General features: G+C 37.6%; 1 protein-coding gene across 5 annotated transcripts in view; it reads right to left on the reverse strand.

Annotated features, from left to right (window-relative positions):
• Positions 1-14,224, reverse strand: part of FIRRM (FIGNL1 interacting regulator of recombination and mitosis) — a gene marked incomplete at its 5' end in the record, with an annotated part of 325,889 nt that overhangs the window by 11,083 nt on the left and 300,582 nt on the right. For all 5 annotated transcript variants that reach the window (XM_082437530.1, XM_082437531.1, XM_082437532.1 and 2 more), the window contains 8 exons: positions 3,487-3,576; positions 5,492-5,543; positions 5,899-5,981; positions 6,838-7,024; positions 8,120-8,249; positions 8,844-8,992; positions 12,035-12,099; positions 14,077-14,157. In XM_082437530.1, the coding sequence (XP_082293656.1) occupies positions 3,487-3,576; positions 5,492-5,543; positions 5,899-5,981; positions 6,838-7,024; positions 8,120-8,249; positions 8,844-8,992; positions 12,035-12,099; positions 14,077-14,157 (837 nt within the window). The remainder of the gene's footprint in view (positions 1-3,486; positions 3,577-5,491; positions 5,544-5,898; positions 5,982-6,837; positions 7,025-8,119; positions 8,250-8,843; positions 8,993-12,034; positions 12,100-14,076; positions 14,158-14,224) is intronic.

The raw sequence follows: 14,224 nt of genomic DNA on the forward strand, positions 1-14,224 counted from the left end.
AAAGGGTAGGTGTTGCCAAGATTTGTTACATACAAAGACTGATTGACTGATTTACTATTCTGAGTTTGAAAACCTTGGCCTCACACCATTTCCAAGATTTAAAACTGCGGAGTGCTGACAGTTTACAAGGAGTGAAGCATAAGGGGATGACGCGCAGAGCATTATGACTTCCCTCCTTAACACTAAGAGGAAAAATACACCAGTGGGCTTAAAATGCAAATATATAAAGTAATCTTTCCTTTACATAAATATGGTAGAACAACTACAGTGTGCTTAAATCCGGCATATTATATCCTTTCCCCTCAGGTAACCTCCTGGTACTTTTCCTTGTTTCTCTAAAACAGGAATATTGTTAATTTTACACACTAAAAGATATGCAATAATTACTCCCCATATTGAAACAGTGGATACATCTTAATCACATTTTATACTTGCATTTCCCCCCCCCCAAATTATTATCACAGACACCATACTTTTTAAAGTAAACCACCACTATACTGAGATTAACTATTTTCATTTATGTTAATGCTGCATCATAGATCCAAAATCTGGGTTTTTATTTCACTATCTAAAAAGACACCATCTTGTATGCAAAAGAATTGAATAATTATTTCGAGCTTCACTGCCTGCCTCTCCTTTTCCCCTAGATGTGCTCTCTCACCTTTGCTCTTTATTCCTGCCGACTCCCTCCCAGTTCACCCTTCCTTTAGCATGACTCTCAAATGCCACCATCTCCAACAGCTTCGCTATTCCTACGTGTTCCCACACCACACGTCCCCAATAAACACCCAACAAAACCTGATTTGCACCTCAGTCTTGACACTCATCACATACTACCTTCTATTATGAGTGTTTTTATAAATTTATAATTTCTACTAGGTTATATGTTGAGATGTCATGATATAGTGCAGTGGAGTCCAAGTTTTTTATTTTAAGCAACAAAACACTATTAAAAATTTGTGAGCAAGCTTTGTATGTCTAAATAAAAGCAGATTTCCTAGGGTAAAAGGGAGTAAGGAGGCAGAGTCAACAGCCCACAGACAGAGGAGGCCCCTGAAGTAGCTGCATGAAGACTGAAAAGAATACTGGAGCTGTGGAAAGAGCACAGATTTGCGAGCACGACAGATCTGATCTGAATCCCAGCTCAGTCATTTATTATGTTTGAGTTTGGGGTAGTTCTTTAATTTCCCTGAGTTATTGTTTCTTCATCTATAAAGTGGACATAATATCATCATCTATCCCACAAGGCTGATGTAAGGACTAAAATAATTGAAGTGCCTAGCACAAAGCCTGGTCCATATTTCAGTCTCAAAAAATACAGGTTTCCTCCCTGCCTACTTTAAGAAGAGGGATGAAGTCTTAAGAGAAACGGAAAAAGAGCTGAGCATGACAGAAGAACTAACCCTTGTTAAATGCTCACTTGATGTATAATATATATACATTCTCTATCTCCTCCAGTCTCGCAACTGCCATCTTCTGAGTAATAGTATTTCAATTTTAGGATTAACTAACTCTCCCAAGGACTCTCAGAACAGGGATTCAAATTCAGGTTTGTCCCTTAATTTTTAGTACAGTAACTTGACCACAGCAGGAAAAATCAGTATTTGATAACTGAAGGAAAAAATTAATAGTAACCCCTCATTTATCTATAACTTACATATCTGATAGCTGCAATTATTTGGAAAAATTTAGAAAACTGAGAGGTATGTAAGAGAGCTCTAAACAGAGTTTATCTATAACAAAGCTTCTAGAACTCAGGGCTAACTCATTCTGAGTTGTATTATCCTAAAAATTAAAATTTCACAACCCTGGGAAAAGGATCTTATTCCCATTTTGTAAGTGAGAAAACTGAGGATCTCTTCCAGACCCCACTTCTTCAGGAAGGGCCTCCCAGTTAACAGGGCTTCTAGGAAGAACAGTGTACTGGCAACCAGGAGTAAGACATTTGATAGAGGAGAGAAAGGTATTAAAATTCTAAGAGATCTGGAGCAGACAACTCTTGAGGAGTTTTGGAGGGAAGAACAGCAACCCTAGCATGTTTTCTAGAGGGCTGTGAGGCGGGCCTGGTATGCCTTTTGCCTTGGAGACACCGGTAAGGAAGAGGGCTAGGAGGTCAGTGTGGTTCCTCTGGTGCCTGGCCAACCTCTCTCAGGCAGGAAGGCAGGCATGGGCTTGGGGTAAACACTCTAGTCAGAAATTACTCCCAGCATTTATTGAGCATCCTCTGAGCCTGGTACTATGCTAAGTGTTTTGTATATATTATCTCTAAGTCCTTACAAAATTTTTCAAAATGGTTACACATATCTGTCACTTTGTAGACAGGGAAATAGTTTCAGATAGGATGACTTGCCAAGGCACCAAGGCCTGTAACCCCCTTCACTAACCCAGTGTTTCCCCAGCTTGTATCCATGTCAGAATCATGTAGGAATTTAATAATAACAATAACAACAACAAGTTAATGAGCCTCACCTCAGAGCCACCACTCTATACCCACTCCATTCACAGGTTTAGGTCCCGGAACCTGTATTTTTTAAAAAGCTCCCATAGGAGCTCCAAACTGACTAGTCCAAGGGACTATGCAAGGCTACACAGGTTCCCGTAACTGTAGAATCTCCTCTGTCACAGCAGAGTTTGTTTTCCTCACAGTAGCAAACAACTAAGGCTCATACTTTCAGTTTTCCCCAAAAAGTTCAACTTATTTACTTAAAAAAAAAAAAAGGTATCATTATCATTAAGAGCATAATTAATATTCCAGTTCTTCAAAATAAGTTAAAAGGGGCAGAGGATATAGAACCACTTCATTTCAAGCATCTTAAATTTATGAGAAACAAGGAGAAAGAAGACAGAATTATCAATAGAATGATTATCTGTAACTTGCAGCAAAGACATTAATAAGGACTCTCTCCTTGACCAAACTTACGTCAGGCTTTTCTTAGCCCTCCTCTCAAGTAGCCTTTGACCTCCGGCTTGTGTCCATCTTTTTTGGGCCTGCATCATCCAGTTTTGGCAAGAACCCTGCTAAGTCAATTTAGAAAAAATCCCTCACCCTTGGTATCTGATCACCCTGGTCTGTGTTCAGCAAGAATCTTGTCAAGCCAGAATCACCCCCTGACTCCTGATGCTTCTTCTTAGTAATTTTTATCCACTGACCCCCACTCTGCTCCTTGATCACAGAACCGCACTAGTTTATGCTGTATTCAGAAATGAGCCCAGTTCTACACTGAAGTCTCTTTGCTCCTATTGCAACAGCTCCGAATAAAATCTGTTTTTCTCACTTTAACTGCTGTATAGCTCTGGCTTTTCTTTAACATCAAAATCTAAACACACCTAAAAGCAATAACCAAAGCAATGAAGACATTAAAAATTTATGTTCAGATCATGTCAGCATTTAAATGTAGAACAAATGGGGGTCAAAAAGCCTTCCAAAGTATCTGGATCCAATTCTCCTCAGGTGCTCAAAGACAGTGACGCAGATGGTATCCTTGCCTGCTGGGGTGGGGTCATGAAGAAGAAGAGGCGCCTCAATAGTACTGATAGGCTGGTGAGCTGATGGCATTCTCCGGGACAAGATTTTATCTGGGAAAGGCAGGAAAGAGAGGAGAGATTGACTGACTTAAAATCATATAAGCTTGTAAAATAGCTTTTACAAGCTTTTATATGCCAAAATATTAACAGCAGCTCTTTCTGGGAAATAACCTGGGTAATTTTAATTTTTAATTTGGAGCTTTTCTTTATTTAATTTTTTCTCTTCCATGAACCTAGATTACTTTTATAATGAGAAAACAATTTTTTTAAAAATTTTTATTTATTTATTTATTTATTTATGGCTGTGTTGGGTCTTCGTTTCTGTGTGAGGGCTTTCTCTAGTTGCGGCAAGCGGGGGCCACTCTTCATCGCGGTGCGCGGGCCTCTCACTGTCGCGGCCTCTCTTGTTGCGGAGCACAGGCTCCAGACGCGCAGGCTCAGTAGTTGTGGCTTACGGGCCTAGTTGCTCCGTGGCATGTGGGATCTTCCCAGACCAGGGCTTGAACCCGTGTCTCCTGCACTGGCAGGCAGATTCTCAACCACTGCGCCACCAGGGAAGCCCCGAGAAAACAATTTTGATATTACTTAAGAACAGTACTTTGGAATTTCTATTTCTAATTACCATTTTGATTATAACTTGGTATGTTAATTCCCCTGCTCAAAGATAATTCATGGAATTTTTTAGATCTAAGCACAAAAGTGCAGAGGTAAATCTCTATAAGATGGAGGCTTCATTAAAAGATTTTATAAATTCCTATCATAATGTACTAGGAGAGCTTTTATTTAAAGTAGATATAATACACATAACATAAAAATCACTCTTTGTTTTGTGCAAGACGTGTTGAGGATTTAGTAAAGTAGGTAAGCGCTCCAGACCATTAGCCATGGAGATAAAGATGTCAGGCTGTCTGGTTATCATACACCTCACTGGATTTAGTCTACAATATCCTTATAAGGTAAACCAAGAAATATATGACACAATGACTCTACTAAAAGACGAAAGACACATGGACCCACATAAGATCAGGTCATGACCATCTTATACGGAACATAAACATCTTGGAATTTAAAAGCAAAAAAAGACCAACATTGAAAAGATTAACATAAGTTGTCATTAAATAATTTTCTCTTTGTATCCATTCACAAAGCATTACTTCTTTTTTTTAAAAAATTTTTATTGGAGTATAGTTGCTTTACATTGTTGGGTTAGTTTCTACTGTACAGCAAAGTGACTCAGCTATACGTATACGTATATCCTGTCTTTTTTGGATTTCCTTCCCATTTAGGTCACCGCAAAGCACTGAGTAGGGTTCCCTGTGCTATACAGTAGGTTCTCATTAGTTATCTATTTTAAACATAGTATCAAGTGTATGTATGTCAATCCCCATCTCCCAGTTCATCCCACCACCCCACCTTCCCGCCCCCTTGGTATCCATAAGTTTGTTCTCTACGTCTGTGTTTTTACTTCTGCACAAAGCATTACTTCTTTTCCCAAAAGGCATCGATCACTATCACATTTAGTCCCTCTCAGAAAGAGATACAACAAAATCAAGAGTCAGATTGTCTAAGTCATTTCAGAGAGGGGGGTTGCGGGGTGGGGAGAGAGAGAGAGAGAGAGAAAGGGGGGAGGAAACAGTAAGAAGAACTCTTGGTCATCAACATTAAAGCTAACTCCTATTTTCTACTTTACATTCAATTTTAAATTTATCCTCAATCAACCTAGTCTTTCTTTCCCAGAACAATCAATGAAACTCCATAAAATTTTGAAAATATGAGACAATTTCCCCAGTGTTACACTCTTTCTAGTATATCTTTCTCAAAGCATCAGCATTAATGAAGAGCAAAGAAACTGTCAAAACAATTTAGCTACCATGCTATTTCTCCTTTTGATATTCACTTTAAGATATCATATCCCCAAAGGAAGTGCAAGGAAAGTGGGTGTTTTAGGCCTTATAATTCTACTCACCAGATGAGCCACTATGGTGACATGGTGGGCACAGAGTTCAGCAGTCCCATATCTGTGATTTAAAGAGAAAGCAATCTTCATACAATTATTTATACAATTATTCAGAAAAGCAAGGAGATGACTTCCATAAAGCACTAAATATTCTAAACTGCAGTTATTCCATGGCCAAGGAATATCATAATATACAAAACTACCTAAGCAATAGGTTCTATTGACTTGAACCAAAGAAAGGAAAGAGGGAATTCAGTCTCTAATTTAGTGCTATGATATGAAATCAAACCATTTTGGGGGGCTGTTAAAGGATTATCAAGACAGAATTTTTCTATAAACTTACAAGTATAAAGTCATTTACTGTCAATCACTACTATAAATCAATCCAAACCCCAAAAAAAGTAAGTATGTTGTACCGAGCAAGGAAGCACCATGCGTCCATAGCTAGCAAAGAGGTGATCATATTAGCACTAAGCACAGCATTCAACAGAGCAGTGTCCTAATGAAAAACAAAAAGCTATGATAAATTATCATTAATATTACATTTCTCAAAATAAAACAACAAAATACTATCACAATCCAAAAAAACAACAGATCCTCAGTAGGAAAGCTCTACTTTCTAGTATCTGAAAGAACCTATGTTGCCATTCCCTCAACATTTATTGAGCACCTACTACAATGTTAAGCATTGTGCTGGGCTACAGAGATTCAAAAGTGGTTTTCAATGTGGTAACTCAATCACAAGACTCCAGAGAAATTCTCTATGTAGGCTGAAATTTTTAAAACAATATATACAATACACACGCCTATACTTTTGTTTCTGCCATAAACCATTCAAATACGATATTTAATATGTGCTGAATATTATCCATTGCATAATATCTTAAATGATACTGATCCTTAAGTAAATTCTAAGAATGTTTTCCCTAAAATTTTATCAACATCTTTTCTAATCCAATTACACTAAAAAAAAAAATCCACATTAAGCCTAGGATCTATCTATAGGAGACTTGGTACTACATACTATTTACTTCTCCTTTTCTTTTTATGAAACTGAATTAGGTGAAATCCTACCCATTTTTCCTCTTCTCACACTGTCTTTCCGTACCTTCCCACCCAAAATGTTTCCTCAAATATTTTAGCTAAATATTACATCTGAATACTATAGGACCCTAGGATTACCATTTCCTAGGAGCCAACTGAATTAAAGGGTAAAATGTGCAAGCTGAGGGAATGACATTCAAAAATAAATACACATTTACTACCCCACACTTTCTTCTATATCTGAATCACAATTTCAATGAAAAGAAAGCAAAAGTGTAATCTCAGCTTAGCCCAGCAAGTAACAAACTTACCAGTTCAGGGAACAGTGAGGGATGAAGGGAAGCAATAAATGTACACAGATGAACACAAACGTGCTGATATAAGGTGACAGCAACCTCAGTTTGCCCTTTACTCTTTACTTCCTGTAAATGAACAGGTAGAGACAGTTCACCAGAACACTGCTCAAAACTGGAGAAAATGGCTTTGAGTAGAGACACCCTGCAGGGAAATTGAGAACATTGAACCCAAGATTATTAACATTTAACAATTAGCAGGTGTAATAATATGACATATGGAGGTTTATCTTAGCAAAGCCAAATGTTTCAAGATGTATATATCAACAACAGTTTCCAATATGTGTGAATATGTATCCGTAAAAATAAAATATAGAGAAATCCCTTAAAGGAGAAGAATTTTCATATATATCTTTTATCATTTACCAAGTGTTTATCATAATACAGAACTATACAAAGTCTAAGACAAAATTCATCAAGGAACTTAAATAGCTAAGCTAGGTAGCATATATAAAATAGAAACTAGGTATTATCATTCAGATAGGGAGGGGTTATTTTAAGATTTAAATGATTTAAGAATTCTTCATAGAGGATTTAAATAACAAATTAAAAATAGGCAAACTATAACAGGTAAAGAAGACAAAGCCTGAGTATAAGGTAGACAGGAATCACCAGTCTGACAGAAGCAAGGTATATGTGTAGAAAATGAGTGAAACGATAAGGAGCAAAAGTAGATGATGACAACAGAATGGGTGGGTTTTAAATGCAAAGCTGGGGAGCTGAGATATTACGCTTTAGTTACTGAGCAGGAGAACAGGAAGCTCAGAGCTGGGGTGTAAGGAGACTAACTGGCAGTGGTACACAGGATGCCACTAAAGGATAGGATAAAAAACTAGGGCACAGCAATAACCCAGGAGGTAAGAAACTAGAGCCTGGTGTTGGCAAGGAAGAGGAATACAAGTGAAATTTCCCAGGAAATAACTTATAGTGTCTAAGCACTCTATTTAACAGAGCTCATTTTTAAATGTTACTAACTACATCTAGTCTGCTACACTCAATGTTTATAACACTATTAGGCAATACCTTCTAAAAGAGTGGACAAAATTAAATTATTTTCAGTGCCTATCGCAGATTTATGTATTTTATATTTTTATTAAGTAGCAATATGCATGAGGTCTACACAGTAACTATTAATTAGAATATGTGACATAACAAAGAACTTAATTTCAAGGTCATTGCAAACAAATAGGGCATTCTAAACCATGGTAATGTGATTGGATATCAACAACACGTTTACTACCTGGTTGTAGCTTCTGAGACCTGGCTCTCTGTGCACCACAGGGTCTGCACGTCCTCAGGCTGAGAGGGCAACTCATCCATGATGACAACCAGCAGCAGACACTGTGGAAACTGTAGTTCACACGGCAGCTCTTAAGGTGGTAAAATTAAGTTACAACAAATTGGTAAACACATACTCTACATACTTTCAGCAGAAATCTGATTGTAATACATAAAAAAATTAGAGGCATAATTTTTAAAAAGCAGAAATATGTTCCAAGAAAAGAAAGTAGAAGAAATTTTAAATAAAATTTTTAAAACTTAAAAAAAGGATGACTGGGACTTCCCTGGTGGTGCAGTGGTTAAGAATCCTCCTGCCAATGCAGGGGACACGGGTTCGAGCCCTGGTCTGGGAAGATCCCACATGCCGTGGAGCAACTAAGCCCGTGCACCACAACTACTGAGCCTGTGCTCTAGAGCTCACGAGCCACAACTACTGAGCCCGTGTGCCCCAACTACTGAAGCCCGTGCATCCTAGAGCCCGGGAGAAACCTGCACACTGCAATGAAGAGCAGACCCCACTCAACGCGACTAGAGAAAGCCTGTGCACAGCAATGAAGACCCAACGCAGCCAAAAATTAAAGAAAGAAAGAAACAGGATAACTGTATAAGAGAAAATTACCCTGTCTCTAACATGTAATAATTAATAAGAGATGATTCAACACTAAATCTGTTTTGAAATTTACCTAATTTACTGTCCAAAACCGCTTCCACGAAAGGTTGGAATTTGAGAAGCTGAGTGACAAGTGGATCCAGTGTGACCAGGAAAGCACCTGCTATTTCCTCCTGTTGTGCTGTAGAAATCCCAGCAGCATACAGGCTTGGAGGAAACTTACTGGGAAGGGAGGGAAAAAACTCATTCATTAATAACTATCTTCAAATTTTAGGTAGAGGTAAGTACTGATGTTCTTCCAGCAGTGAAAATATATTTAAAAATTAAGTAGCATGTGTTTTATAAAACAAAATTCAAAGTACTGAACTGATACCATAATTCTATGAAGAACCTCTGAACTAAATAACATGGCTATAATTCTATAAAATTAAAAGTGTATAATCTTAAAGAAAATGCTGGTATGGTTTTGATGCATTTTAATACATTGTTGACAATGATATTCTTAAAAAATATTGTAAAAACATGAATCAAATAACTAGTAAAAACATATGTAAAAAAGATATTTCTGATAAATTCTGCGGTAATTACTTCCATTGAAAGTTATTTTAAAATAGGTAAAATGCTGAATGTACTATGAATTTAATGCTCAGTTTCTCAGAAGCAAGAGCTTTATAAGAACAAACTGTATACTAACACTGAAGGGAGATGCAAAGAATTTCATGGAAAATGTCTCAGTAACTGAGGTTTAAACTAAACTTCGATCAAAACCTATGTGAAATAAGATATGTATTCAGTATTTTTTGCCATGTTATTTTAACTGTGGCAAATTTGATAGTACATGAGAAAACCCTGTCTAGCAGGGGATGACAGCATTTAAAAGGAAGCACTTAACACTTGAGGCCTTTGTAGTGTGATGGAAGAAGCACCAGTCTGTCAATTACTAGTTATGTGACTTTGGTTCATTCATTCGACCTCCCTGAGCCTCACTTTCTTCACTTGTAACACTGATTCAGAGTTGTGAGGACTAAATTATAAGTGAAATTATAAGGTGAAAGACATATAAAATACAACAAAAGTAAGGAAACTCCATAGATTTGAACTACAGCTACTTAACATCAAAGCAAGTATGTGTTTTTCAATCAAATGATACATTTTTAAATTAATTTATTTGACAAATGTTTATAAAGTGCCTATGTATATGCCATGTACCTTTCTAGGAGTGTGATATAGTAGTAAACAGAATATACAAAGTTACTGCCTTTACCGAGTGTATACTCTAATGAAGGGGAGAAGTTAACAAGTAAGTGAGTAAGTAAATACACAATACAGTAGATGTTAATAATTGCTAAGGTGGACAGGAAATTCCATTGAATTTCTACTTGAAATTCTATTGAATTCTGTTTGAATATGGGTCATTTGAGAGTTTGTGCAGAGAAGTCACATGATCTAATTTATGTTTTATCACTCACTTCGGCTACTGTATGGAGAACAGACCAGAGCAAGGCAAGGGTGGAAACAGAGACAGCAGATAAGAGGTTGTTTTGCAAAAATGCAGGCAAGAAAATAATAGTGGATGAGACTGAATGGTAGCCGTTTAGGTGGTGAGAAGTGGCTGGATTCTGTTTATATACACTGCATATACATACTTATACTGAAGGTGATACTGACAGAATTTGCTAATGGACTAGATGAGGGGTATGAGAGCAAGACAAACATCAAAGATGACAGGAAGGTTTTTGGCCTGATCAATTTGAAGAACCAAATTACCACTTAAACTGAAATGAGGACGCTATAAGAGGAGCAGATTCTGGGGGGTGGGGGAGTGGGGGATAGATGAAATGGGCTGGAATCAGGAGTTTGGTTTGCGTCAATTTAAGTACAGATGTCCTGATTGGCAGTTAGACATTAAAGGGGAGAGACATAAATTTAAAGTCTTGAGACTAAATGACCATAGAGGAGAGGAGAGGCCTGAAGACGGAGTGCTGGGGCACACCCAACTTAAAGCAGCTGGAGAGATGAGGAGGAACCCGCTGAGGAAGGAGAGGTGTCTTGGAAGTCAACAGAAGAAAGAGTCCAAATGAAAGGGTTAAGTGCTGCTGACAGGTTACATAAGCTGAAGCCTAAAACTGCCCACTAGAGGTAGCAACATGGAGTCACTGATGATCTTGACAAGAGCTGTTTTGGTGAAATAGTGGAATAGAAAGCCTGACGGGAGTAGCTTCAAAAAAGAAAGTAGAGACAGTGGTAAAGACAACTCTTTCTAAACACATGCAGAAAAATGGGAAGGTGTTTATTTGGAGGAGGACGTAGAGTCGAGAGATTTTGTTTTATATTGTTCTTAAGATGGGAAAAATAACAGCATGTTGGTATACTCATGAGAATGACTAAGAAAGCAGGGAAGATTGATGATGCAAGAGGGAAAAGGAACACCTGCTAAAGCAAGGTCTCTGAGCATGTAAGACAGGGTGAAATCCAATGAATAAATAGACGCTGGCCTTAGATAGGCACACAGACAGCTCACTCATGGGACAAGGAAATATATGGGCCTAGATACAGATAGAATAGTTGTTGTGTCAGAAGGAGAATATGGAAGCTCTCTTTCAATTGCTTCCACTTTTCTCAGTGACACACACAGTGAGGACATTAATTGACAATGAGAAATGGGGAGGTGGTGCTGGAGATTTAGGATGTTTGAAGAGGGAGAGGTATGAAAAGCTGTCTGGGAGACTAAATGGATTAAGGAAGTATAAGAGGGTTGCTGATGAATGAGCTGACAGAGTCTTTCAGTGTCAAATCAAGGGCTCTTCTGAGGTTACTATCAATTTTAGATGTCATTTAGCCCTCATCTAAATTATGACACCCTTTCTGTAACTCACTTTTTTTCTGAGATGGAGTCAACTACTACTTGAATTAAATCTCACAGAAGTAAAATAAAAATTAAGAAAGATAAAAAACGGTATGCTGATACAAAATGTATGCACGTATATATAACCTCCTTTTTTTTTCCTTCGGTATTTATCATCATACCAATATTCATCACTTGGGTATAAAGTACTAGTTAAGAATATAAAGATAAGTAAAACTCATACGGAACCTATTCCTTAAAAGCTTCCGTCTCCATTAATTTTAAGCAAGCAGATAAAAATTCACTAAAACATTAAGAAAAAATTACTGTGATATTTTATTTTTAAATGATATACATTAATGTTTGCATGGCTCAAATGGCTCTATTACATTTTAATGGTCATATAGCAGTCTTCTTACCTGTGTACCTGAAGATAAAGCTGGTGCAATGTACAGCAAGAATCAGACAGGAAAGGAAGAAATTCCTAAAAATAAAGCAACTCTATTCACTCTTTATACACAATGTGCTTTGTTAAAATAGATCATCTCATCAAAGGCATGCAAAATAAAATAAAATCCCAGATGTGCTACATAGGGAAAAAAATTTTCTTGCATGAGAAGAAAAAAGGGGATGAGGCTAAAAGCACCTCAAATTCTTTACTGTTAAAACTATCAACACAACCACAATTAGGAGCTATCATTTACTGAATATCTCCAAGTGCTCAGTAGACATGTAGTGACTTTACGTACATTATTTTAGTCCTCTCAAAGATATTATGACATATTACTGTCCCCATTTTATAGACTAGAAAGCTGAAGCTAAGGTATCAAGCAACCTGAGCCACATAACTTAAAACCAGTAGGGCTGGGATTCAAGTACAGTTGTGACTGCTCTATCCATTATGGTTATGCTATCTCTTAGAATGTCAAAGAAATAGTTTTAACTGTATTATATGATATAGAAAACAAGCTGATAGTTAATTATTTAAAAAATTTAAATTCCCCTGAAAGAAAAGAATTGGTTTAAAAATGGTATAATTAGGCACAATTTTGCCTCCTAACAACTCCGGCAAATATCAGATGGGTAACTGCTCAACAAGTGCCACTGGCGCCAGGACCCTCCCACCCTGTACCTCTGCCACTGAAATACACACCCTGAGAGCTGTAGGGAACCCGGTGTTAGAGCAGCCAACTACGGTAAGTGGTAGTGGCCCCGAAGGATGAACTCGGACAGCACACCAATAAGGACGGCAATGTGCCAGTAGTCAGTGAGCCTGCCATGGAGTTCTGACTAATAAACAGTCATCAGAGATCCTTATCTTTTCCTCAGAAAGGAGGAAGACAAGGTCAAAAACAAATTCAACATGGACAATAGTTTTGTTTTTTCTTTTAGTTACAAATATTTATTACTATTGGTATTTCTTTCACTGGCTGCTATAAGTATTCTCTCCTCTTTTTTCCAAATAATCTGCCTAGACAGCTTATCTATTCTATTCATATATCTTCAACAATCACTATGCTATCCTGATGACTCCAAATAGACAGGTCTTCTTAAAATTATCACACAGTTTGAACATTTAAACTTTAACAACCTAATTTAGAAATATGGTAGAAATAATTTATAAACAGTATTTAAAGGCAGATTGAATTACCTTCCGAAAACTGATCTGTGCTTATAGAAATAATTTTGTTTATGCTTACAGAAATAAGTTTTTCAGAAAACTGAATAAAACTAGTAACAATATGGACTTCCCTGGTGGCGCAGTGGTTAAGAATCTGTCTGCCAATGCAGGGGACACAGGTTCAAGCTCTGGTCCAGAAAGATCCCACATGCCGCAGAGCAACTAAGCCCGTGTGCCACAACTACTGAGCCTGTGCTCTACAGCCCAAAAGCCACAACTACTGAGCCCATGAGCTACAACTACTGAGCCCGCGTGCCACAACTACTGAAGCCTGTGCACCCTAGAGCCCACGCGTCACAACTACTGAGCCCATGCGCCGCAACTACTGAAGCCCGCACGCTCTAGGGCCTGTGTGACGTAACTACTGAGCCCGCGTGCTGCAACTGCTGAAGCCGACGTGCCTAGAGCCCGTGCTCTGCAACAAGAGAAGCCACCGCAATGAGAAGCCCACGCACTGCAACAAAGAGTAGCCCCTGCTCGCCGCAACTAGAGAAAGCCCACACGCAGCAATGAAGACCCAATGCAGCCAAAAATAATAAATAAATCTTCAAAAAAAATTTAAAAAAACAAATCTAGTAACAATATGATGGTAGCAACTTAAATGATATAACAGATGCTCAATGTTTAACAATTAACAATATCAAACCAAAAACCCTACAAAATATACTCTTGACTAAATAACTTCAAAAGATTGTTTTTGGCAGGAATAATAAAAACAGGATAACTTACAGTGTATTGTTGATTTTACATTCACGCATTATTAAAAAAAATAAGCCTTACCTTAGTATAGTGCAAAAGGGAGTTGGCAAAGAAACGACACAATTTGAGTGTTTTCTGAAATAATCTGCAGTCAGTATTATCCTGTTCCAAAAAAAGGAAATAAGAAAGCACAATAAATAGGAAAAGAACATGAAATTAGCTAAACTTG

Source organism: Balaenoptera physalus (genome assembly GCF_965194825.1).
Source record: "Balaenoptera physalus genome assembly, chromosome: 1".
NCBI classification, from domain to species: Eukaryota; Metazoa; Chordata; class Mammalia; order Artiodactyla; family Balaenopteridae; genus Balaenoptera; species Balaenoptera physalus.